Source organism: Macaca nemestrina, chromosome 1 (assembly GCF_043159975.1).
Source record: "Macaca nemestrina isolate mMacNem1 chromosome 1, mMacNem.hap1, whole genome shotgun sequence".
Classification (NCBI taxonomy): Eukaryota; Metazoa; Chordata; class Mammalia; order Primates; family Cercopithecidae; genus Macaca; species Macaca nemestrina.
This window is the reverse complement of record NC_092125.1, coordinates 204,951,905-204,979,355: the sequence shown is the minus strand read 5'-3', so window position 1 is coordinate 204,979,355 and position 27,451 is coordinate 204,951,905. Positions and strand designations below refer to the sequence as shown.

Genomic DNA, 27,451 nt, shown 5'->3' with positions numbered 1-27,451 from the left:
CAAGTGTGGTGGTGAGCACCTGTAGTCCCAGCTACTCAGGAGGCAGAGGTGGATTGCTTGAGCCGGAGAGGTGGAGGTTGCAGTGAGCCGAGATTGTGCCACTGCACTCCAGCCTGGGTAACAGAGTGAGACCCTATCACAAAATTTAAAAAAAAAAAAAAAAGTTACTTCATCCTGATGTCTAGCACCATCAATCACTTTTGCCTGTTTTTATACTTTGCATAAAAAAATCATACAGTGTCTTCTCTTAGGTCAGGTTTCTTTTTCATTCATTATGATGTTTTTGAGATTCATTCGTGCTGTTTTAAATAGCAATAGTTCATTCTCATTACTGTATAATTTTTTTTTTTTTGAGACAGGGTCTCACTGTGTTGTCCAGGCTGGAGTGCAGTGGTACAATCTTGACTCACTGCAACCTCCACCTCCCTGGCTCAAGCGATCCTCCTGCTTCAGCCTCTTGGCCTCATTACTGTGTAATATAATATTTCATTGTTTGACTACACCACACTTTATGTACTCTACTACTGATAGACATTTGGCTTGTTTACAGTTTGGGGCTTTTATGAATACTTCTGCTAGGAACATTCTTACAGGTGCCTTTTGGTATACATCTCACCGTATCCGTTTCTGTTGGACATGTTCCTAGGTGTGAGACTGACAGATTTTAGAGAAGGCATATGTTCAGCTTTAGTGATACTATCAAACAGTTTTCTGTAGTGGTTTTACCAGTTTACACTCTCACGAGTAATGAGCGAAAGTTTCAGCTGTGCCATGTTCTCATCTGCACTTGATATAACTCATTGTATTTTGATTTCTGCCCTTATTGCTCTGCTGAAACTGCTCTTACCAAGATAAATCTGACATTTTTTATCCTCATGTTACTTGTCCGTTTTGCGGTATTGATAATCTTAATTACTCCCTCGTTGAAACTTCCTATTCCTTTAGATACTGTGATACCAGCCTTTCCTGTCTTTCTCCTACCACTGTAGTCTCTTCTCCTCAATTTACTTCTCAGCTCTTTGTTCTCTCTCTATCACTTAAATGCAAGGGTTCCCCAAGTGTTCCCCTTTATTTTCACTCTAATACATACTCCTTGGGTGATTTTTAAATCTTCTTTAATGGGTTCATCTACCACCTACATGAGGAAGGTGTCCAAATGTATATCTGGCCCAAATTTCTTTTCTGAGTGCCAGACCTGCTTATACAGCTTTCTGTTGAAATATTCCACTTGGATTTCCAAAGATACTTTAAACATATACCTATTTAAATTATTCTACAATTTATTCATTCAGCTGTTTGATGTACATGTAGGTTGTTTCTTGTTGTTGCTATTTTTTCTCCTTTATAACATTTGTTCATTTTCCTTTATTTCCTGTTTTAGTGAATAGTGCTACATCTACCCAGTTGCCCAAGCCAGCAACTTGAGAATTATTCTTTACGACTATACCTTACCAACCCTCATCATGAGCCCACCCTTCCCCTACATCCCATTTACTTAGTCACAAATCCTAATGGCTTTAACTCCTAATTTTTTTTCCTCTGTCCCATAGACTTTATCCCATGAGACCCTTTTGATTATCAATATCAGTACCATTTATTGAATACTGGCTATGCGCTTTTAGTATACATCAAATAATTTAACCCACAATAACTCTGTGAGGATGATTTTTTTTTTTTTTTTTTTTTTTTTTTTTTTTTGAGACGGAGTCTCGTTGCGTCACCCAGGCTGGAGTGCAGTGGCCGGATCTCAGCTCACTGCAAGCTCCGCCTCCCGGGTTCACGCCATTCTCCTGCCTCAGCCTCCCGCGTAGCTGGGACTACAGGCGCCCGCCACCACGCCCAGCTAATTTTTTGTATTTTTTAGTAGAGACGGGGTTTCACTGGGTTAGCCAGGATGGTCTCGATCTCCTGACCTCATGATCTGCCTGTCTCGGCCTCCCAAAGTGCTGGGATTACAGGCTTGAGCCACCGCGCCTGGCGGATGATAGTTTTATCCCAATTTTACATATGAGAAAATTGAGGCTCAGAAACACTGTCTTATATAAGGTTACACAGCTGCTAAATGGTAGAGAGGGTGAGGCAGGATTGGAATTCAAGACTGTGTGACTTCAAAGCCTGTACCCTTAACCATTATCCTCTGCTGGACCACAGTTATCACTCTGAACAACAGCGTCTTTTTTGGTCCCCCTGGCTACAATCATGCTTTTTCTAATTGATGTCACTCCTTTATTTTAAATCCTTCTATGACTCCTGCTTGCTAAGAACTTGATAAAGTCTAAGTTCTTAGCATGGAATAATCTCCCTCCATGTCTGGTCCTTACTGTTCTTTTCAGTTTTACCTCTCTCCTCTTTGCCTCTATGCTCCAGCTATGTTGAACCACATGCAACAACTCAGGTGTATTGCAGTCACTTTTATACTTTTGTGCCTTTCTAATTACTTCCTTTTCTTCTTTGCCTGGCTAACTCATTTGTCCTTCAAGACTCCATTTAGATCCCCCAGACATTCTATTAAGAAACATTTCCTAACTGACTCTTAAACCATTTTGGTGCATGTCCTCTGTGCTCTCAGAATACCCTGTACTCTAGCATAGCACTAGCACATATTTTTATCATTGTAATTATCACACCTCGAACAAACTGATTGTTCTCTTTTTGCCTCCTGATTAGAATGACAGCTCCCTGAGGACCAGTGCTAGTTTTTAATCTTTCTTTGTTTCTTTTTTTTTTTTGTAACCACAGTGCCTAGCACATGGAAGCATTCCTCAAATATTTGTTGGCTAACTAAAATGCTAGGAATTCAACAATGTAAATTGAGCATAAAAGTACCTGTTCTTGTACACATGATTTTTATTATCTCCAGAAGATTTTGTTTTTTATTTTGATTTGGAGGTGTAGATAATTGAAGCAATAACAATTTATTCTACATAGTAGCTTATACCCTGCAGTCTTTATATGACTGACACAAAACTGGATTTGCCTTCCCTATGTCGAGTTAGTAGAAATTCTAGCACAGACTCAGAATGGCTCATAGAATCCCTGGAAGGAACTTGGCAGCTTCAGCTTACCTAGGGAGATTCTCTTAAAATAATGGAAAACATGGAGTCCTCTATGGTAGAAATATCTACTCCAAAGTGGTAAAAAGTGGTAGTAGTTCTGGATTGCGTGGTGTAAACCAAGGTTCTCAGAGGTTTCATGAAACTCAGTTGATGCTTTTAAAGTCTTCCTTTGCCTTTGAAAATACAGCAACTTTTTTTAAAACTTTCTTTAGTCTAAATGAAAGACTAAGGAGAAAACACCCAGGTCACCCCTTTCTGACAGGGCTTAAACAAGTATGTGCTTATTTTTATACTTTAGAACAATTTAATACTATGTAGCATTTATTTATGTATATTAATTTTCTGGTTTAATTGTGGTGGGAGTGTAAAAGAAAACTAGTCCTCTTACGTTTATCGTCTGTTGTAATGATTATATAATAGTCAAAGTAGTATATAATCAATTTAAATATGTGGTGTTCAAGCCCATTCCTTCAATAGGGCAAATGGTATGGTCACCATATGCTCTGCCCTTGTTGGTAGAGGGTGAGGAGGGGGACACCTTTACTCCTTTTTTCTAAATACCACTATCTCTGGGTGCGGGGGCTGACACCTGTAATCTCAGCACTTTGGGAGGCCGAGGTGGGCAGATCACTTGAGATCAGGAGTTTGAGACCAGCCTGGCCAACATGGTGAAACCCCATCTCTACTAAACATACAAAAAAATAAGCCAGCCATGGTGGTGGTCGCCTGTAATCCCAGCTACTTGGGAGGCTGAGGCAGGAGAATTGCTTGAACCCGGGAGGTGGAGGTTGCAGAGAACCAAGATTGCATCACTAAACTCCAGCCTGGACCACAGAGCGAGATCCTATCTAAATAAATAAATAAAATGCCACTAAAATTCAATTTTAAATCTTTGGACAAGGGAAGGGGAGGGATTAGGAAGAGGCAAGAAAGGGGCTCCTGAGGTGCTAGTAATGTTATAATTCTTGTATGTTCACATTGATATTTTATTGATCTTTATACTTACATTTTATGTACTTTTTGATATGTATCTTATATTCCACTAAAATGTTTTAAACATTTCTAGAAATTTAGAAATTTCTGTCTTTAAACATTTCTCAGAGGGATCTATGAACAATGTTAATGGTGAGGTTCTTTTCCAGTGCCCTTATTTTGCATGGTCCACCATGGGTTGAGGAGCCCTAGCCTAGTGGTGTGCTGATTCTAAGTAGAGTGGGAGAACAGTGAAGGACAACATTGGCGTGGGCAAGAGTAGTTCGGGAAAACAAAATATTTATTCATTCAGTAAACTGGGCACAAGCCATGTACTGAATACTGTGCTGATACAGAAAACTGGCCAGGCACAGTGGCTCATGCCTATAATCCCAGCACTTCGGGAGGCCGAGCCGGCCGGATCACCTGAGGTCAGGAGTTGGAGACCAGCCTGACCAACATGGTGAAACCCCATCTCTACTTAAAATACAAAAATTATCTGGGCATGGTGGCACGCACCTGTAATCCCAGTTACTCGGGAGGTGGAGGCAGGAGAATCACTTGAACCAGGGAGGTGGAGGTTGCAGTGGGCTGAGATGGAGATTGTACCATTGCACTCCAGCCTGGGTGACAAGAGTGAGACTCTGACTCAAAAAAAAAGAAAAAAAAAAGAGTTTGAGACCAGCCTGGCCAACATGTTTGGCAAAACCCCATCTCTACTAAAAATACAAAAATTAGCCAGGTGTGGTGGCGAGGGCCTGTAATCCCAGCTACGTGGGAGGCTGAGTCAGGAGAATTGCTTGAATCTGCGAGGCGGAGGTTGCAGTGAGCTGAGATTGTGCCAGTGCACTCTAGCTAGGGCGACAGAGCAAGACTCCTTCTTAAAAAAAGAAAAGAAAAAACTTGAAGGTGACCAAAGGTCAGGGTTGGAGAAGAAAATAAAATGTGGATGCTGTCAATTAATTCTGGTTGTAGCTATCTACTAGTCTTTATAGAATAATATAAATAACCAAAGCTTACTTAGCTTTTGCTGTTTACTAATGTATTTATATGTATTAACTCATTGTATCTTCACAGTAACACTATGAAGTAGGCAGTACTACCAATATCTCATTTTATAGATGAGGAAACTGAGGTACAGATTTCCTAAAGTCACTCAGCCAGGAAGTAGTGGAGCTAATATTCAGCCCAAATGTCGGGGTCCCTTTTTGTCTGATCAAAATCACTATGCTTTGTGAAATTAATGCAAAGACTATCAAAGGAAATGCAGGTTGATCTGGAGGCACTATCTGAAGACAGTCAGTGATCCAGCTTCCAGTACCCTGTTGTTTATGTGTTTTGGAGCTCTGTGTGAATGCCTTTTCTCCTTTTTACAGACGTGGCTGGATTCCGCCAAAGAAATAAAAAAGCAGGTTCGTGGTAAGTGGATATAGCTCTTTTTATAGTTCTTTCTTTCTTTTAGTAGGTCAGAGGATTTCCAACCATTTCTGGCTGTGAGTCAGTCACTTTAGAATCCTGACTACTGCAGATTGCTTTGAAATCGAGATAAAGCCTTCTCCTGGAAGGAGGAGATTCCATAATAGAAAAATATAGCAGAGGTGGATACTGTTGAGATGTAGGTCAGATTTTGTTGATTTTTTTTTACAACTGGGCAAAGTTGGGGAAGATAGGAAGAGTTGAGAGTAACAGAAGGTGGAAAAGAACAAAGATGAGAAAAGAAAAAGGATATGGGAGTCAGTTCTCAAAATGGTAGTGACTGAAACTACAGTTGCCTTCTAGGAGTTTGCTGCCGTGTCCTATTCCTTTTAAATTGTTCTGAACTATTGCATTATAAATTTTATGTTTTCCTCTTTATGGTTGTTTTCATCCCTTTTAACAGTCCTCTTCTAAACTGTAGTATAAAGGACTGTGGAAGAAAAAAAGAATGGAAGGACAAGAATTGCTTGCCACTGACCCTTCTGACATATTGGCTTTGCTCCTACCTCTAACTCTAATGTATAGTCCCGCTTTACACCCTGATCCGCCTGGTGTCCTGGGATAAATATTTCTGGATTGAAAAAAGTATAGATTAGTATTTTGCAGTCCCAGGCCCAATGGCTAATTAAAACTGCCTGTCCTTTTAGTTTAGTTTTGAAGAAACTTCCAGGAAGTGCAATAGTTGTTATTTATCATGATTAGTAAGTTTTAACACTCACCTGAAAACAAACTTTGCTTTTCATTTGTTTCTTAGAAGAAAACACTTTTGTTATGGTGAAATGTTTTTCTTTAGACCTTGTTTGTAATTGTTTAGTTTTCTTAAGTGAAGAAACAAAATACTCTTTTGGACTGATAACTCTATATTTGCTTTCCACCTATAAAAAGCTTGTTTTAAAATGCAAGTCAGAGCAAACAAATGTTCAGAATATTTGAGACACCACAAGAAAAATGTAACTCCTTGCTCCTTTCAATGAAAATACTTTTAATATGAAATATTAGGAACATATGATTATACATATGAAGATTCTTCTTTAGGAGAATCTTCTTTAGGAGAAAAAGTTAAGAGTTTATGATGAGTAAAAAAGATTATCTAGTGGATTATCTTCCTGGGTATTTAAAAAAAAAAATCTTGCTAAGAAAAGGAACCTTAATATTTTTCAGTTAAAAAAAATTACACCATCCTGGCCAACATGGTGAAACCCTGTCTCTACTAAAAATACAAAAATTAGCTGGATATGGTGGCACATGGGAGGCTGAGGCAGGAGAGTTGCTTGAACCAGGGAGTCGGAGGCTGCAGTGAGCCGAGATCGTGCCACTGCACTCCAGCCTGGAGACTCCATCTCAAAAAAAAAAAAAATTACGGAATAATAAAAACACTTTCTTCAACATGGGGGAAAAAAACCCAAAAAACAATAACAAAAAAACACCATGTCCCTTACAAAAACTTTAATAGAGAATCAAATTGTAAACATTTTTTTAAGACAAAGGGAAGAATGACATTTATTGCAAAGGTGGGGGTTTAAGTTTTTTTTTGTTTGTTTTGTTTCTGTTTTTTGTTTGTTTTGAGACGGAGTTTTGCTCTTGTTGCCCAGGCTGGAGTACAGTGGTGTAATTTTGGCTGACTGCAACCTCCACCTCCCAGGTTCAAACGATTCTCCTGCCTCAGCCTCCCAAGTAGCTGGGATTACAGGCATGTGCCACCATGCCCGGCTAATTTTGTATTATTTTTAGTAGAGACAGGGTTTCGCCATGTTGGCCAGGATGGTTTGGAACCCCTGACCTCAGGTGATCCACCCCCCTTGGCCTCCCAAAGTGTTGGGATTACAGGCGTGAGCCACCATGCCCAGCCCTTAAGTGTTTTTTTTTTTTAATCACGCAGGTAATATTTTTTTTTTTTTTTTTGGGACAGAGTCTCGCTCTGTCGCCCAGGCTGGAGTGCAGTGGCCGGATCTCAGCTCACTGCAAGCTCCGCCTCCCGGGTTCCCGCCATTCTCCTGCCTCAGCCTCCCAAGTAGCTGGGACTACAGGCGCCCGCCACCTCGCCCGGCTAGTTTTTCGTATTTTTAGTAGAGACGGGGTTTCACCGTGTTAGCCAGGATGGTCTCGATCTCCTGACCTCGTGATCCGCCCGTCTCGGCCTCCCAAAGTGCTGGGATTACAGGCTTGAGCCACCACGCCCGGCCAATCACGCAGGTAATATATACCCATTGTAAGAAATTTAAACATTATAGGAAATTATCATGAAGAATGTAAGAGTCCTCTAAATCCTGTCCTCTGGATACAATCACTGTTAAACTGATATAATCTGCAATATTTTTTTCTAGGCACATATAAATTTTGCATTTTAAAAACACAAGTATATGGCCGGTTGCAGTAGCTCACGCCTATAATCCCAGCACTTTGGGGGCCAAGGCAGGCAGATCACCTGAGGTCAGGAGTTCAAGAGCAGCTTGGCCAACATGGTGAAACCCCATCTCTACTTAAAATGCAAAAATTAGCTGAGTGTGGTGGCAGGCGCCTCTAATCCCAGCTGCTCGGGAGGCTGAGGCAGGAGAATGGCATGAACCTGGGACGCGGAGCTTGCAGTGAGCCAAGATCGCGCCACTGCACTCCAGCCTGGGCGACCAAGTGAATCTGTCTCAAAAAAAAAGAAAAAAAAAATTATTATAGATTCTCAACAATAAAATTTTTTCCGTATTTCAAAAAATACAGAGAATAGAAGAATGACATTTATCTATTGCAGAATTAACATTTTTTATTAAAAATAGAAAGTACAGGTAAGATTTGTCTGTTTTCCTCTCAGTCCCATCTCCTTCTCTCCCTATCCATAGAAATCTATTGTTATGAATTTGAGGTGATACCTTTCAATCCATTATATATATATATTTTTTCATATATCCATACTTACATACCTATAGTATCGCTTTGTTTTTTTTTTTTTAATCTCCCTCAGACCCAGCCTTACCCGTTTGGACCTTTTTCTGAGGTTTGTCAATCTGTTCTTCCTCCTAGCTTAATTTTTAGCTTTGATTATTCTCTTGGTTCTGGATAAGAAAGATCACCCTTCCTGGATGGGCGTGGTCGCTCATGCCTGTAATCCCAGCACTTTGGGAGGCCAAGGAGGGTGGATCACGAGGTCAGGAGTTTGAGACCAGCCTGGCAAACATAGTGAAACCCCGTCTCTACTAAAAATACAAAAAATTAACCGGGCGTGGTGGCACATGCCTATAATCCTAGCTACTCAGGAGGCTGAGGCAGGAGAATCACTTGAACCCGGGAGGCGGAGGTTGCAGTGAGCCAAGATGATGCCATTGCACTCCAGCCCGAGAGACAGTGCAAGACTCCATCTCAAAAAAAAAAAAAAAGAAAGATCACTCTTCCTGTCTGGAATAGTACAGAGCAAAAGCAAGAAATCCGTATACCTTCCATATATATTGTAAGTTACTGATACGTAATTTCTACAAATTATGTCTTAAAATGTAACCCATGTCTTTTCCTTCCTTCTCTTCTTTCCCTGCAGAGGTCACCACTGTCCAGAATTTTGTGTTAATGATTCCTTTGAATTTTTCGAAATGCTTTTTATTATCTATGAATGTATACCTAAAAATATGTTTTGTTTTATCTTTTTGAACATTGTATAAACTAAATTATGTAACAGGTAATCATGTGCATTTTCCTTTCCTTACTCAGAGTAATTTTTGTAATTCCTCCCTGTTGAAAAAGAAAATTTGCCGGGTGCAGTGGCTCACACCTGTAATCCCAGCACTTTGGGAAGCCAAGGCGGGCGGATCACCTGAGGTCAGGAGTTTGAGACCAGCCTGACCAATATGGTGAAACCCCGTCTCTACCAAAAATACAAAATTAGCCAGGTGTGGTGGCATGCGCCTGTAATCCCAGCTACTGAGGCGGCTGAGGGAGGAGAACTGCTTGAACCTGAGAGGTGGAGGTTGCAGTGAGCCGAGATCACACCATTGCACTCCAGCCTGGGCAACAAGAGCAAGACTCCATTTCAAAAAAAGAAAAAAAGAAAAGAAAAAGAAAATTTAACAAGCAATTTTTTTTTTTTTTTTTTTTTTTTGAGACAAAGCCTGGCTCTGTTGCCCCGGCTGGAGTGCCGTGGCTTGATCATGGCTCACTGCAACCTCTACCTCCCAGGCTCAAACCATCCTCCCACCTCAGCCTCTTGAGTAGTTGGGAATACAGGCACGTGCCACCAGGCCTAGCTTTTTTTTTTTTTTTTTTGTAGATACTGGGTTTCACCTTGTTGCCCAGGCTGGTTTCCAACTCATGAGCTCAAGCGATCCACCTGCCTCAGCCTCCCAAAATGCTGGGATTACAAGTGTGAGCCATTGCACCTAGCCAATAATTCTTAATTTTTACTGTGAACGATATGAGTGACATCCTTATTTCTTCTTTTGCATTCCATTTCATGTTTTGAATGCTGACCTTTTTCCACACTAAACTGATTTCACAACAGATCATGATCCACAGTGTAAAAAATACTGATTTAGGAAATGTGCTTGGAAGAAACAATTGCTAGATTATAGGTTATGTTTATTTTCATCTTTAAGATATTGCCAAATTGTTCTCTTTTAAATTGTTTGTGACAGTTTATACATCCCCACCAATATTATGTAGGAGTTCTTGGTTTCCTGTGTCCTTAGAAGGCAGCAATTTTTTTTTTTTTTTGAGACAGAGCCTTGCTCTGATGCCAGGCTGGAGTGCAGTGGCATGATCTTGGCTCACCGCAAACTCCACCTCCCAGGTTCAAGTGATTCTCCTGCCTCAGCCTCTTGAGTAGCTGGGAATACAGTCATGCGCCACCATGCCCAGCTAATTTTTGTATTTTTTAGTAGAGACAGGGTTTCACCATGTTGGCCAGGATGGTCTTGATCTCTTGACCTCATGATCCACCCGCCTCGGCCTCTCAAAATGCTGGGATTACAGGCATGAGCCACCGTGCCCAGCCGGCAGTTTTTTTCAGTTACTAATTTTGTGACGTAATTTCAGACTTTCAAAAGTGTTGAAAGAATGGTATAGAGTTCGTGGGGCCAGGTGCAGTGGCTCATGCCTGTAATCCCAGCATTTTGGGAGGCCGAGGCAGGCAGATCGCCTGAGGTCAGGAATTTGAGACCGGCCTGACCAACATGGAGAAACCCCGTCTCTATTAAAAATACAAAATTAGCTGGGCATGGTGGCGCATGCCTATAATCCCAGCTCCTCAGGAGGCTGAGACAGAAGAATCTCTTGAACCCGAGAGATGGAGGTTGTGGTAAGCCAAGATTACAGCACTGCACTCCAGCCTGGGCAACAAGAGCGAAACTCCGTCTCAAAAAAAAGAAAAAGAAAAAGAGAAATGTTTGAATAATTTGAAGTACTTCCAATAATTAGAAACTTAGGTATAAACATAAAATTATTTTGTGTTTATTTTCATAGGTGTCCCTTGGAATTTTACATTTAACGTAAAGTTTTATCCACCTGACCCAGCACAGTTAACAGAAGACATAACAAGGTAAATAAGTAATAGTTAAACATGTAATTTTTCATATAGTAATGTATATGATCAGATAGTAATTCTTACCAACATAAGCTCTGCTAATTCCCTATTCAGAACGGAAGAAAAATAATGATATTAAGCAGCGTAAGATTGAAAGTTTCTGGTCACTTCAAGGCAGGCATGCAAATAAGTGAACCTAAAAGCCTTAAGCATCTGTGACCTGTATCACAAATATCAGCAAATTGGCAGGGGAACTGGCCTTGCTTATCATGGATATGCCGAGCTGTGGGCAGGGCTCCTACCAGCACGCTCCAAAGGGCAAGACACAAATGTCATGGTAAAATGGCTCTACTTTTTTTTTTTGTTTATTTTTTGGGGTCTCTTTTCATACTCCTTTCCCACCATGTTCCTTCTTTTTGTTGTTGTTTTTTGTTTTTTGAGATGGAGTCTCACTCTTCTCTCCCAGTCTGGAGTGCAATGGCGTGATTCTGGCTCACTGCAACCTCAGCCTCCTGGGTTCGAGCGATTCTTTTACCTCAGCCTCCCGAGTAGCTGGGATTACAGACATGCACCACCATGCCCTGCTAATTTTTTTTTTTTTTTTTTTTTTTGTATTTTTAGTAGAGGCGGGTTCTCACCATGTTGGCCAGGCTGGTCTCAAACTCCTAACCTCAGGTAATCCGCCCACCTCGGCCTCCCAAAGTGCTGGTATTACAGGCTTGAGCCACCACACCCTTCTTATAGGTATCAAAAAAACTGAAAGTCTGAGTGTTATTATTTCTTCCTATCTCCCTTTTAAAATGTTTGATGAAGTACTTGATGCCCTGAACTGAATCTTCCTTGGAGCCCACCTAATTTATGAAATCTTGTACTCTTTAAAAACAGCCTACTGGCCGGGCGTGGTGGCTCAAGCCTGTAATCCCAGCACTTTGGGAGGCCGAGACGAGTGGATCACGAGGTCAGGAGATCGAGACCATCCTGGCTAACACGGTGAAACCCCGTCTCTACTAAAAAGACAAAAAACTAGCCGGGCGAGGTGGCGGGCGCCTGTAGTCCCAGCTACTTGGGAGGCTGAGGCAGGAGAATGGCGTAAACCCGGGAGGCGGAGCTTGCAGTGAGCTGAGATCCGGCCACTGCACTCCAGCCTGGGCGACAGAGCCAGACTCCGTCTCAAAAAAAAAAAAAAAAAAAAAAAAAACAGCCTACTGATGTCTTAAGAAAATGGCTTTTATTGGATTCTATAAAAATATTAACTAAAAAAGAAAATAGAAAATCAGTATATTATAAAGTACTACTGTGCATATTTATATTCATGACGTCTTGCGTAGGGTCTTATCCATAGTAGATGCTTGGCAAATGTCTGTTAAATTAAACTGTTGGTTGTTGAGTAACTGCTCTCTATTTCTGATTTTGCTGCCAACTGTCTGATTCCAGGCAGATTTAGTCTTTAGGCCTAGATAGTTTCCATACTCTCAAATAAGAGAATAGACTAACCTCTTTAAAAATCTGATTAAGTTCTATACAAAGTCAATACCATTTTTTTCTTATTATTTGTCGTCTAGTCATCCTCAGTACATTCTTGAAGTTGAGATGCCAGATCTCTGCCTTAAAAAATCCCTTTGGTTATTTCTTTTTCACAATAATATTTGTCTTTTGGAGTTGCTACTTAATCGTCTTTCTTCATCTAGGCTTATGTATAAAACAAAACACATTTCTAAAAATCTTTCCTAATTATTTACATTTTAGAGGAGTTTAAAATTTTTGTGCCTTGTTTGGCATTGTTCTGACATTTAAAAAAACATGTATGTTGTGACTAATTAGAGCAAAATGTTATTTACTATCTTATAATAGAAGCAAAGATATGATTCTAATTAATTTAGGAATTGTCAATTTAATAATACTTTCCTGTTTGGTAAAACAGTCTGAATTGGTCAACTCAGTCAATTAGAACATGTGGTAAGGAAGTCAGGGCCATAGGTGGCGAACGTTACACTGACAGAGAGAAAAGTGTCTGAACGTGGTAAGGCACTCAGTTGGTTTGTTGGACTGAACTGTTTTAACTGCAAACTGTGCAGTTCCCAACAGTGTAGCACACAGATGGAATTAGTCTTACAAGGTGGCTAATAGTATGTAGAAGGCTGCATGCGACTTAACTTATCTTGGAGAGAAGATACACCAGAATGTTTATATCCTAGTGAAAATATGTCAGTAATGTCATCGTTATATATGAAGGACTATGTCTGCACACTTGGCATAGCAATGTGACAGAAAAGAAAGGGCCTGGTTTTGGAGCCAGTCTTTATTACTACCTGACACTGAGCACGCTAAGCTTCTGAGCCGCTTCCTCATCTACAATCTGGCAATGATACCCACCTCACAAGTTGTGTCTGTGTGTGTGTGTGTGTGTGAAGATTAGGTGAGATAATTTATGTATCTGTGGTACTTAGTATACTTAAAAAAAATATTAGTTTCATTACTTCCTTTAGACTTCCCCAGCTTTTCCTCTTTCTAAACATGTGTCCAATATAGTTACAGTATTTTTTTAAGTTTTAATATGGAAAAATTTCAAACACACAGAAAGAGAAAAATAATAGTGCAATGAACTACCATATACCCACTACCTAGATCGAACAGTTACTAATATTATCTCATATTTACTTAATCACTTTCTTTTCTTCTGTCTCATTTTTTCTCTCTCTCCCTTTCTCTTTCTCCTCTTTTCTCCTTTTTCTTTCTCTATATTTTGTTGTTGCTGTTGCTGACATAACATTTTTTCTCTTTTGCTGTAGATATTATTTATGTCTTCAGCTTCGGCAGGACATAGTTGCAGGACGGCTGCCCTGTTCCTTTGCAACCTTAGCATTATTAGGTTCTTACACCATCCAGTCTGAACTGGGAGACTATGACCCAGAACTCCATGGCGTGGATTATGTCAGTGATTTTAAACTGGCTCCAAATCAGACCAAGGAACTTGAAGAGAAGGTCATGGAACTGCATAAGTCATACAGGTGAGTATGTCTACAGGGTTTGTTCGGTGTTTGTTTTGGCAATGAGTTTAAACACTTAACATGGTATTGGTTCAGTGTTTGCCTAAGAGGGAGCATCGTGCCACAGAAAGAGTCCGTGTGAACTCAGTTTCCTCCACTGTTTGACTTTGGGCAGGTTACTTAACCTCTCTTAATCTAAACTTTCAGATTTCTCATCAGATTAATGGTCATTGCGTTGTAGGATGAAAACTAAATGAAGTAATATATGTAAAGCGCTTAGCACAGTGGCTGGCTCAGTGCTCAGCAAATGGCAGCTATTATTATTTTTGTTTCCTTATCTTTTATTTTTTATCAGATTTAAAGCTCATTATGCTGCATTAGGTACCTTGAGATCCTTAGAGCAGGGGTTTTTAATTTGAGATCTTTATACACGGATAGATTTCAGAGGGCCCATGAAACTCTTGGAAGTATTTTTAAAAGTCTTTATTCACCGACTATACTGCTTTTATACATGAAAATGATTGGCAATGTTGGGCGTTATCAAGTGATCAAGAGCAAGAGTTTACAGTCAGTCTGAGCTGGGTTGAAATCTTGACCTTGGTTCCAACCGTGTGAGCTTAGGTCTTTCAATTATAACTTCTCTGAGCCTCAGGTTTCTTATATTTCTGATGGAGATTATCACCTCAGAGAAAAGAGGGGGATTGCTAGGTTTAGAAAAGGTATTGTGGGCTGGGCGTGATGGCTCACACCTGAAATCCTAGCACTTTAGGAGGCCGAAGCAGGAGGATCACTTGAACCCAAGTGTTTGAGACCAGCTGGGCAACATAGCAAGACCTCATCTCTACAAATAATTTAAAAATTAGCCAGGCATGATGGTGCACACCTGTGGCAAGTAGCTGAGGTGGAAGGATAGCCTGGGAGGTCAAGGCTGCAGTGAGCTGAGATCACACCATTGAAAGGTAATGTGTGTAAAATACTGAATACAATGGCACAATGTCTTTCACATGGTAACAAATTCAGTAAATATTAGCTAATATTAAAGTGCCAGAATAATTTGTGTTTCTTCCTACCATACATTCATTGTTACTTGAGTGACTTGCTATAGCTTAGTTCTATAAACTGCCTTAGCATATTAATGTGAAAGTCTGACCTTGGCCTTGAGTTAGTACCCTGAGTTATGTTAGCATGAGTTAGGTTACAAAGCTTCAAAGGATCACACTGCTCAAAGAGAAATCCAAAGAGTGGTGTTGGTAGGCTTGCCATGGTAGTAAAAAATATTCTTTCCAGCCTTTGAGCCATTTTGTTGTCCTAAATAGGATTGCATGGATTGGGATGCTTCAAATGAGAGAGTTGTAACTTAAGGTGTCCCAATTCTAGGTGTGTTATTGCCCCTGTAGGTTCAGGTTCCTCAGTCATGAGGACCATACTAAGGACTTTAAAGTCTACAACCCACATAGCAGGAGTCTTATAAGAGTTACCCATCTCTCTCAGCCTCACACTATTTCCAAAGAGAACTGCACGTTTGCTTTTTAAGTTTGGACTTATTCCAGTACCAATGTCTATAATCACTAAATACACCACTTTCAACTTGTTGATGATTATAACTTAAGCATGTTACATTGTCTTTGAATACATTTTTATTGTTTTTATTTTTTCATTTTTATTTTTATTTTTGAGACGGAATCTCAGTCTGTTGGCAAGGCTGGAGTGCGATGGCGCGATCTTGGCTCACTGCAACCTCCACCTCCCGGGTTCAAGCAATTCTCTGCCTCAGCCTCCGAGTAGCTGGGATTACAGGTGCCCACCATCATTCCTGGCTAATTTTTTGTGTTTTTAGTAGAGATGGGGTTTCACCATCTTGGCCAGGCGGGTCTTGAACTCCTGACCTCGTGATCCACCTGCCTCGGCCTCCCAAAGTGCTAGGATTACAGCACTTTTATTTATATTCTGGTTATGATTCTCAACATTTATATATATAAAGATATATGGATATATAAAAAATATATGCATATATACATAGAAAAGCAAGTACTAGAAAGAAAATAATTAGAATGTCAATACTGTAGGGAAGTATTTTTATTATCTAATAATTTAAAAATATTTTTTATTAATTATAATATAACTTTGGGCATCAGTAAAATAGTAAAAGAAAATATTTACTGCTGCCATAGAGCTGAACCGCAGAAAATGATGATGTCAGATTATGATTGATACTTGAAATCTGTCTCTGATTTTTTTTTTTAAAGAGAGATGGAGTCTCACTCTCGCCTAGAGTGGAGTGCAGTGGTGTGATCATAGCTCACTGCAGCTTCAGTTTCCTAGGCTCAAGTGATCATCTCACCTCAGCCTTCTGAGTAGCTAGGACTATAGGTGTGTGCTAACATGTCCAGCTAATTTTAAAATTTTTTTGTAGAGCTGGTAGTCTCACCATGTGGTCCAGGCTGGTCTCAAACTCCCGGCCTCAAGACTTCCAAGGTGCTAGGACTACAGACATGAGCCTCTGCGCCCGGCCTAATGAGTCTTTTAATGGTTATCTGATCATAATAGAATCTCAGGTTTGAGAGGACTTATAGTCTCTCATCTAATGCTTGATTCTTCTTTATAGAATTGTTATATAATCATCATAATAAGTAGCCAGTTATTGTGCATCTATTCTTACGTGCCAGATACTATGATAAGCGCTTTATGTACAGCATCACGTTTAATCTTTATAACCACCCTTTGAGTTAGGACAACGGTCCTCAAAGGGTGGTCTATAGACCCTGGAGATCTTCAAGATTCTTTCAAGGGGTCCATGAGGTCAAAATTATTTTTGTAATAATGCTAAGATGTTATTTGCCTTCCTCACTGTGTTGAAGTGGGTGGGGCACAAATCAAGGCAGTTGTGGCAAACTGTACTAATAGTCATTATATTGTTCTCCAGCATGCACTTGCAGTTAAAAAGAAAGCCAGCTTACCTTAGAATTTTCCTAATGAAGCAGCAAAAAGTATGAATTTTATTAAGTCTTGAATACATTTCTATTTAATATTCTGTGTGATTAGATAGGAAGTACACACAAAGCATTTCTGCTGCATACTGAAGCACGACAGTTGTCTCAAGGAAAAGCACTTGTGCAATTGAGTTGTGAGCTGAAATGGCCATCTTTTTTTTTTTTTTTTTTTTTCCTTTTTTGAGATGGAGTCTCACTCTGTAGCCTAGGCTGGAGTGCAGTGGCAGGATCTCGGCTCACTGCAAGCTCTGCCTCCTGGGTTCACACCATTCTCCTGCCTCAGCCTCCCGCGTAGCTGGGACTACAAGCACCCATCACCATGCCTGGCTAATTTTTTGTATGTTTAGTAGAGATGGGGTTTCACCATGTTAGCTAGGATGGTCTTGATCTCCTGACCTTGTGATCCGCCTGCCTCGGCCTCCCAAAGTGCTGGGATTACAGGCATGAGCCACCACTCCCGGTGGCCATCTTTTCTGTGAAACACCATGTTTTCTTGAAAAAATGACAAACTATGATTATTCGAACTTGGTTATTTGACATACATATTCTCAAAAATGAAATGAGCTACTACTTTTAGGAAAGCAACTGACAGTATTTGTTGCTAATGACAAAATTGAAGCATTCCGGTAAAAATTACAATTTTGGAAAACTTTTATATATCCCCATGATCTTGACAGCTTTTAAAGACTTTTCTGCTAAGGTCGGTGGTAATTTTAATGAATGTGATTTTTTTATACACATACTGTATCAAGGTTTGGAACATTTTCCTAACTTGGTGAACAAGTATTTTTCAGATTAGAAATGCACAATGTTAAATCATGCACAGGTAAAAGATTCAAAATGCAAGATAGACCAATGGATTTTAATGTAACAGTACAAAAAGTTCATTGATAAATTTCTACATTTCACATTGAAAATTATCTTTAAGAAACTGCCATTGGCCGGGCGTGGTGGCTCACGCCTGTAATCCCAGCACTTTGGGAGGCTGAGGCGGGCGGATCACAAGGTCAGGAGATCGAGACCACAGTGAAACCCCGTCTCTACTAAAAATACAAAAAAATTAGCCGGGTGCGGTTGTGGGCGCCTGTAGTCCCAGCTACTCGGGAGGCTGAGACAGGAGAATGGTGTGAACCCGGGAGGCGGAACTTGCAGTGAGCCGAGATCGCGCCACTGCACTCCAGCCTGGGCGACAGAGCGAGACTCCGTCTCAAAAAAAAAAAAAAAAAAAAAAAAAACTGCCATTGATAAGTTTTAGTGTAATACCAGAAAAGAATATTTTAGGCCAGGCCTAGTGGCTCATGCCTGTAATCCCAGCACTTTGGGAGGCTGAGCAGGCGGATCACAAGGTCTGGGGTTCGAGACCAGCCTGGCCAATATGGCGAAACCCCGTCTCTACTGAAAATACAAAAATTAGCTGGGCATGGTGGCGAGCACCTGTAATCCCAGCTACTTAGGAGGCTGAGGCAGGGGAATCACTTTAACCTGGGAGGCGATGGTTGCAGTGAGCTGAGATCGTGCCATTGCACTCTAGCCTGAGTGACAAGAGCAAGAGTCCGTCTCAAAAAAAAAGAATATTTTAAATTCATAGTCACCCCTTTTCCAACTACATGTCTGTGTGAGATCAGATTTCTTCACATACTGCCAAATCAATATATTGCAACAGATTGAATGCAGAAGCAATTGGGAGAATTCAGCTGTCTTCTATGCCAGACATTGAAGAGATTTGTGAATATGTAAAGCAAAGTTACCTTTTTATTACTTTTTCAGAAAATATTGGTATTTTTCAGAAATTATGTTATTTATGTTAAAAAAATAATGGGATTACTGTTATTTTATTTTATTTTGAGATGGAGTTTCACTCTTTTCGCCCAGGCTGGAGTGCAATGGTGTGATCTCGACTCACTGCAATCTCCGCCTCCTGGGTTCAAATGATTCTCGTGCCTCAGCCTCCCGAGTAGCTGGGATTACAAGTGCCTGCCACCACGCTTGGCTAATTTTTGTATTTTTAGCAGAGACAGGGTTTCACCATGTTGGCCAGGCTGGTCCTCAACTCCTGACCTCAGGTGATTTGCCTGCCTTGGCCTGCCAAAGTGCTGGTATTACAGAGGTGAGCCACCGTGCTTGGCTAGATAACTGTTACTTTTTAGAAAATTAATAAGCATTTTAAATTTTCCTTAGTTAAAACAATTTTAATATAGTGAATACTAATAGCTATAAGCCACATAAAGAAAAGCTCTTGGCCAGGTGCAGTGGCTCATGTCTGTAATCCCAGCACTTTGGGAAGCCAAGGCGGCCAGATCACCTGAGGTCGGGAGTTCAAGACCAGTCTGACCAATATGGAGAAACCCCGTCTCTACTAAAAATACAAAATCAGCTGGGCATGGTGGCACATGCCTATAATCCCAGCTCTTCAGGAGGCTGAGGCAGAAGTATCACTTGAACCCGGGAGGTGGAGGTTGCGGTGAGCCAAGATAGCGCCATTGCACTCCAGCCTTGGCAACAAAAGCGAAACTCCATCTCAAAAAAAAAGAAAGAAAAGCTCTTTAGGGTCCTCAATAATTTTTACAATAATTGTTAAGAGAATAAAGAGGTCCTGAGATCAAAAAAGTTTGAGAACCACTGAGTTAGGGCAATAGGGCACCATAGTTAAAAGCTTGAGCTCTGGAGTCAGCCTTTCTTTAAATTCATACTCCATTCCTTGTTAGCTGTGTGCCTCTCGGTAAGTTACTTAAGTTCTCTAAGCTTTGGTTTTTTCATCTGAAAAGTAAGGGCAATAATGTGAATTTTCTAATTATTAAATCAGAAAATTTATATAAAGTGGTTAGTACAATGACAGTATATAGTGAGAGTTCAAATATCTGCTAGGATAATAGTAATTCTCGGCCGGGCGCCATGGCTCACACCTGTATCGCAGCACTTTGGGAGGCCAAGGCAGGTGGATCACGAGGTCAAGAGATTGAGACCATCCTAGCCAACATGGTGAAACCCCATCTCTACTAAAAATAGAAAAATTAGCTGGGCGTGGTGGCGTGCACCTGTAGCCCTAGCTACTCTGGAGGCTGAGGCAGGAGAATCGCTTGAACCCAGGAGGCGGAGGTTGCAATGAGCTGAGATCATGCCACTACGCTCTAGCCTGGGTGACAAAGTGAGACTCCATCTAAAAAAATAATAATAAATAAATAAATAAAAATTCTTATCCTCACTTTACAAGTGATGAATGTATGTGTCTTGGTTTGGAGAACTAGTTTTAAACCTTTATCAGAATTTAAACCCAGTTAGGTGAAACAATCTCAAGGGACAAATGGCTATAGTTCAGTTGACGTTCTGTTAGGGATGTGGTAGAAATTGAGCAATAATGGATCACCATGACCAGAACATTTAGGAGTCTGTCATCTTGGAATTTACTTGCTCCTTTTTGGAAAGATTTGCAACCCTCACAAACCCAAAGGAACAATTTAATTATGTCCAACAACATGGGATTTTAACTAATCCAAAGAAACTTCCCGCTGATGCATATGCATTTTACTATGCATTGGAAAGTGCAGCACAAGCACTTCTCAAATAGAAGACAGCCTGCGTAAATGGAATCCTTAGTAGTGGCCCTGTGCCCAGACTGGGATTTTAAAGCTATAATTAACACTTTAAATTTACACTAGCAAATCAAGCTTTAAAATTAATCGCCCTCCATTTATGGGTATTAGGAAGGTATGTAAACTTGTCTATTGTCCCCCACTTAATTATTTGAAATCACAATCCTTAATTAGGAGATATAGCAAACATTATTAAAAGGCGGTCACATAACACTGGTACTCACTGAATAGCTCTATCCTGATCCCACTTGCTCGAAATAAATGCAGGGAAAGTTTATTGTAACTTCTGTTTTTAATGAGCAAGAGTTAACCAGTGCCAGAGCTTCCTCGTTAGGTGCTTTTGTAAGCTCAGTACTTGCAAGTAGTAAATTATTAGGTGGTACTGAATAAATTCAAGACAGTACTTTTAATGGTTTAGAGGTGTCTAATCTCTTCCCAGCTGGTTTGTTATGACTTTCAAAGGTCTTGGAAATTTTAGGGAAAACCTTGATCATTAAAATTTAAGGCAAAAAGTAATTTATTTTGTGATATTAATTTTTCAAATATACGTGTTGTGTTAACATGCACAGATGTCTGTGGGTGGTGAGATTATAGATTTTCTTTTCTGTGCTCTTAATGATATTTTCCAAATTTTAAACAGTAAATGTGTATGATTTTTATAATCGGAAAAAGCTTTCTAGCAACACTAGATGGGGCAGAACAAGGTAGTCATCCATGCAGAGGGGCAGTCTGGCTTGGAATATTGAGGCCTAAGCGGAGTGAGGAGTGGGTTCATGGGTTGGAGGGTAGCCTGGCATGAAGAGTCAGAGCTCAAGTGGATGAGGATGGTAGTCATGTGTGGGCACCTGGTGGTGGGTTTCAGAAGCCAAGCAGAGCAAGAAGGGCATCCATGTGGGGGAAAGGCCTACACAGGATGTGGAAGGCATCCATAGGGGGTGGTGCTTGATGCAGAGTGTCAAAGCCTAAGCAGGGTGAAGAGATGGTCCCACACCAGCAGTCAGAACCCTGGTGAGGTAAGGAGGACATCCACGTGTGCTGAGTAGCCCAGAATAGGGAATTCAGGGTTTAAGTAGAGTGAGGAGGGCATCCACATACGGTAGGGGTTTCTGGCTTCAATGAGAGATTATATGATTATATGGAGGGAGTGATTAAATTAGTCAATGTATTCAGGGTAATGGGAGCCAGGTTTCTCACTGTCAGTAAAGGGAGACACAAATTATGGAAAGGGAGAAACTAAAATGAACCCGGTTAAGATATTGCGTTAAAACTGGAAGCTTCAATGTGAACTTGTGGTTTCCAATATATAGATAGGTAGATATAGAAATATAGATGTGAAAAGGTAGATACATACACAGATACATACGCTAACTCTACATTGTGTCAGAAGGAAGTACTGGAAAAATGATGGGAAATGGTCAGGACACAGAATCCAGCTTAGAGAGGTTCCCACTGACCATATCTGGGGCAATTTAAGCATTAAAATAGATAAGGAAAATAATTGATACAATGCGTTGAATAAAATGAAAATTCATGAGTCAGTACTGATATAAATAAATAAATTGAAATTTTAAGGCTGGGCATGGTGGTTCCTGCCTGTCATTGCAGCACTTTTGGAGGCTGAGGTGGGCTGATTGCTTGAGCCCAAGAGTTCAAGACCAGCCTGGCCAACATGGTGAGACCCCATCTCTACAAAAAAAAAAAAAAAAAATTAGCTGGGTGTGATGGCACATGCCTGTAGTCCCAGCTACTGGGGACTGGGCAACAAAGGGAGATCCTATCTCTACAAAAAATAAAAATATTAATAAATTAACTGAGTGTGGTGGCACATGCCTGTGGTCCAGCTACTCAGGAGGCTGAGGTGAGAGGATCACTTGAACCCAGGAGGTCAAGGCTGCAGTGAGCCATGATGGTGCCACTGCACTGCAGTCTGGGTGACAGAGCAAGACCCTGTCTCTTAAAAAAAATTTTTTTTGACTTGGCATGGTGGCTCACGCCTTTAATCCCAGCACTTTGGGAGGCTGAGATGGGCAGATCACAAGGTCAGGAGTTTGAGATCAGCCTGGCCAGTATGGTGAAACCCCATCTCTACTAAAAATACAAAAATTAGCCAGGCATGGTGGCGGGCGCCTGTAGTTCCAGCTACTTGGGAGGCTAAAGCAGAAGAATCGCTTGAACCCGGGAGGCGGAGGTTGCATTGAGCCAAGATCGTGCCACTGCACTCCAGCCTGGGCAATGGAGTGAGACTCCGTCTCAAAAAAAAAAAAAAAAGTCCTTAAATTAGAATTATATTTTTTTAAAAATTGTAAAGGGACCTTGTTATGTTGTGCAACCTGAAGTGCAGTGCTATTTACAGGTGTGCTTGTAACTCACAGCCTTAAACTCAAGCAATGTACCTGCCTCAGCCTCCCAAGTAGCTGAGACTACAGGTCACCACACCCAGCTAAAATTATTCTTTTTCTTTTTTTAGAGATGAGGTCTCTCTATGTTGTTTAGGCTCATAGACTCAAGCAATCCTCCTGCCTCAGCCTCCAGAGTAGCTAGAACTATAGGTGCGTGCCACTGAGCCTGGCTAAAAATTAGGTTAAAAAATTTTAAATGCAAACGTCAGCCAAACTTCAAATATAAATATTATTTTCAACTAACAAGGAAGTTTTAAAGATCTCTCCTTATTTATTTGTTTGTTTGTTTGTTTGTTTGTGAGATGGAGTTTCACTCTTGTTGCCCAGGCTGGAGTGCAATGACGCAGTCTCAGCTCACCACAACCTCTGCCTCCGGGGTTCAAGCGATTCTCCTGCCTCAGCCTCCTGAGTAGCTGGGATTACAGGAATGCGCCACCATGCCTGGCTAATGTTGTATTTTTAGTAGAGATGGGGTTTCTCCGTGTTGGTCAGACTGGTCTTAGATTCCCTCAGGTGATCCACCCGCCTCAGCCTCCCAAAGTGCTGGGATTATAGACGTGAGCCACTGTGCCTGGCCTTATCTCTCCTTATTTTTTAAAGCATGTTTATTTATAGAAGCATGTAACTACATACTATGAAATTTAAATCTGTATTCAAATTGATTGACCCCCATTAATGTCTCTTAGGGTAGGGTAGGAGGAGTGAGTATAGGGAAGATTTTACCATAATTACTTTATTTAATGTTTTAAAATTTGTCTTCAAATTCAAGTGATCCAAATTGTGTCTCTTAATTTTATGATTTGTGTGCAGATGAACCACTGGACTATCAGAAAACTAAGGCTGCAATAATAACTATTCATGTCTATAAAGCAGTTTTACAACCATTATCTCATTTTGATCCTAATAGTAACATTCATTCATTCAGCAAAAACAAAAAAGTCATTGCCTATCCTAGTATCTGGAAATATGCATTATTATGATTGTTTCATAGAGGAGATGGAGTGAGACACTGGCTGGCCACTCATAAGTACTGAAGCCTGGATTTCAGCCCAAGTATTGTGACTTGAGTTCTGACTTAAGTCTGCTGTCTCAATTAAGGGTCCTAACTTGCCTGTGATAATGTAATCCCTGAGAACTGTTTCTTCAACAGCAAAATGAAATTGTTGTACTCTTTAAACTTCAAGCTCCTTTCCAGCTTCAAAATCCTAAAATTCAGCTGGAGTGGTGACTCACGCTAAAATTCAGCTGGAGTGGTAATCCCACCACTTTGGAAGGCCGAGGCTGGAGGATGGCTTGAGCCTAGGAGTTCAAGATCAGCCTGGGCAATATACTGAGACTCCCTCTGTACAAAAAATAAGAAAATTAGCTGGACATGATGGCATGCACCTGTAGACCCAGCTACTCGGGAAGTCTGAGGTGGGAGGATCACTTGAGCCTGGGAAGTGGAGGTTGCAGTGAGCTGTGTTAGCACCATTGCACTGCAGCCTGGGTGACAGAGTGAGACCCTGTCTCAAAAAACAAACAAACAAAAATTCTAAAATTCATCTCGTCGATAACAGTAACAACAACAACAGAAACAAAATAGGAGTGATGTTAACTAGAAAAAAATGTAACTTAGATGGAAAAAAATTAAAAACTACAAAACTTTCCTGAAATGTTTTTAAAGACTTGAATATACAGACTCGCATAAGGGGCTAATTTTCCCATTCTCCTTTTTTTAATCTTCAATTTCAGGTTCATTAATAAACAGAATTAGGTGTGATGCTTCAGTGCTTGTGAAAATAAGTTTGTTCGTGAAGGCTAAGTCAGTAACAAATCTGCAGCCTCTCTCCTGTTATATACATATTTTGGTGGTGGTTGTTCCAAGGAATCCTTTGTCCTTTTAATTAGGGTAAAGACAGATGGATTTGGAAGACACTTTTCCTTGTTAAATGAAGAGACCCCTGCAGCTTTCTGTAGCCTGATGCAGTCTTATGGGAAACTGGCATTTACATGTTTTTCCCTTAGGGATGTGGCTGCATTATTGTTACTGTTAAGTTATACTTGATTGGTCTGAATTGTGCAGCATTAGAAGTGAAATTTTTGTCTTGAAAGCTCTATATAACAGCTCATGAGCACTTTTCAAAAGAGGGGAAATTTATAGAGGAGAAGACTCACAGCGAGTGTTTAGACAGTGAGACTGACTGTTTTCAAACAAATCTAATTCATTATATGCCTGGTAATGAAGACATATTAATAACAGAGAAAGCAGCCCCATTATCTATGTGCTTCTGTTAACCAGTTTATTTTGTTTATATCAGTGGGCAGGACACCATCTGTTACCAGAAATTTTCTTTTCATCAAGCCTGCCCCGATTAAGAGTCCTCAGTTAAGTAACATCAGCTGCCCTCTTGTTTAATTTCCATAACTCAATTCAGGGGTATGGAGAGAAAAAGGCAGCTATAAGAGGATATTGTAAATTACACCATGCCCTCTGAGGATTTAATTTGGTCATCTCCTTGGCAAGAAAAATGAGTGGGAGGAGCTTATTATGTATGTTGGAGAAAAAGAGTGAAGAGAAGGGGGCAGAACTAACGATAGATGAAATAGCTTTAAGGAAATTAGTAGGATTAAAAAAAATTCTTTTTGGAGCTTTTTGGTCACTTTTTGTTTGCTCACATTGTCTTTTTCTAAGGCATATTTTAATTGTTTAGATACAGGTAGTGATGAGTTCTGTTCCATAATAACCTACTTTCAGGACTAGGAAATATAGCTTACATACATAGTGGTATGTATATGTTCATGTGTTAAAAATACAATGAATATGTAAATGTTACTGTAAATGATGACACTATAACACTGAAAGAATTTTATGTTTTTATTCTATCAAAGGTCCATGACTCCAGCTCAGGCTGACTTGGAGTTTCTTGAGAATGCTAAAAAGTTGTCTATGTATGGAGTTGATCTTCATAAAGCAAAGGTAATGATATCTTTGCCCTTTATTAATATGCATGTGGAAGACATTATATGATACATGTCTGTTATGTATGTATCACATCTGTGTCATATCATACTTCTTACCAACATCTGGGGTATTTTAAAACATTCAAAAGAGATAGTAGACTGGGCACAGCAGCTCATGCCTCTAGTCCCAGCTACTCGGGAGGCTGAGGTGGGAAGATCACTTGAGTCTAGGAGGGTACAGTGAGCCATGATTGTGCCACTGCACTCCAGCCCTGGCGACAGAGCAAGACCCTGTCTCAAAAAGGCCGGGCGCGGTGGCTCAAGCCTGTAATCCCAGCACTTTGGGAGGCCGAGACGGGCGGATCACGAGGTCAGGAGATCGAGACCATCCTGGCTAACACGGTGAAACCCCGTCTCTACTAAAAAATACAAAAAACTAGCCGGGCGCGGTGGCGGGCGCCTGTAGTCCCAACTACTCGGGAGGCTGAGGCAGGAGAATGGCGTCAACCCGGGAGGCGGAGCTTGCAGTGAGCTGAGATCCGGCCACTGCACTCCAGCCTGGGCGGCAGAGCGAGACTCCGTCTCAAAAAAAAAAAAAAAAAAAAAAAAAGAGTACTTCTTGTTAGCGTTTTAAGTGTATCAGTTAAATCAGTCAACTGTATCAATTGAATTCGCCCCTTAGCAATTCCACCCTCAGAATAAAGTTTTATATCCAAACTACTGTTAAGATCAAAAGATAGCCCCTAGAGAAAAAGAAATTGATTTTCCTAACATGCAGTAACATTTGAAAATAGAGTAGTGGGCAGCAAGGCCTGTTTCACAGCCAGCATCACCTACATCGAATCACCGAGGATGTTCATTAAATATGTAGATCCCTGAGCTTCTCTCAAATGTATGGAATTAATTTGGAGGAGAGGTTCTAGAATCTCCAGATTTAAAGAGCATCCAAATGATTCTAATTCATGCTTGAATCTGAGAACCATTGGCCTAGAGTAGTGGTTCTCAAAGTATGGTGTCTGAGTCAGCAACATTTAACATCACCTAGGAACTTGTTAGAAATGCACATTTCAGGCCCTATCCCAGGCCTGCTGAGTTAGAATCTCTGGGGGTGGAGCTCAGCAATCCATTTTAACAAGCTCTCCAAGTTATTCTGATACACACTGAATGAACCACAGTGGCTCATTCAAAAACCACTTGGGTAGGGCCCTGGAAACTTGAGCTTTAATCCTAGTCCTACCTAATACAACCTAACAGAATGAATACTTAAGGAAAGTCTCCTTACTTCTCTTATCTTCAGCTACTAAAGTTGCTGGGGAGGTTCAGTGCCAGGTGTGGTGGCTCACACCTGTAATCCCAACAATTTGGGAGGCTGAGGCAGTTGATCGCTCAAGCTCAGGAGTTCAAGACCAGATTGGGGAACATGGTAAAACCCCGTCTCCACAGAAAATACAAAAAATTAGGCATGGTGGCACGTGTCTTTGGTGGTCCCAGCTACTCAGGAGGCTGAGGTGGGAGGATTGTTTGAGCCCAGGAGGTAGAGG

General features: G+C 40.7%; 1 protein-coding gene across 50 annotated transcripts in view; it reads left to right on the top strand.

Annotated features, from left to right (window-relative positions):
- Nucleotides 1–27,451, top strand: part of LOC105495208 (erythrocyte membrane protein band 4.1) — a 234,181-nt gene that overhangs the window by 117,592 nt on the left and 89,138 nt on the right. For all 50 annotated transcript variants that reach the window (XM_071097457.1, XM_071097384.1, XM_071097455.1 and 47 more), the window contains 4 exons: nt 5,405–5,447; nt 10,941–11,016; nt 13,791–14,009; nt 25,839–25,926. In XM_071097457.1, the coding sequence (XP_070953558.1) occupies nt 5,405–5,447; nt 10,941–11,016; nt 13,791–14,009; nt 25,839–25,926 (426 nt within the window). The remainder of the gene's footprint in view (nt 1–5,404; nt 5,448–10,940; nt 11,017–13,790; nt 14,010–25,838; nt 25,927–27,451) is intronic.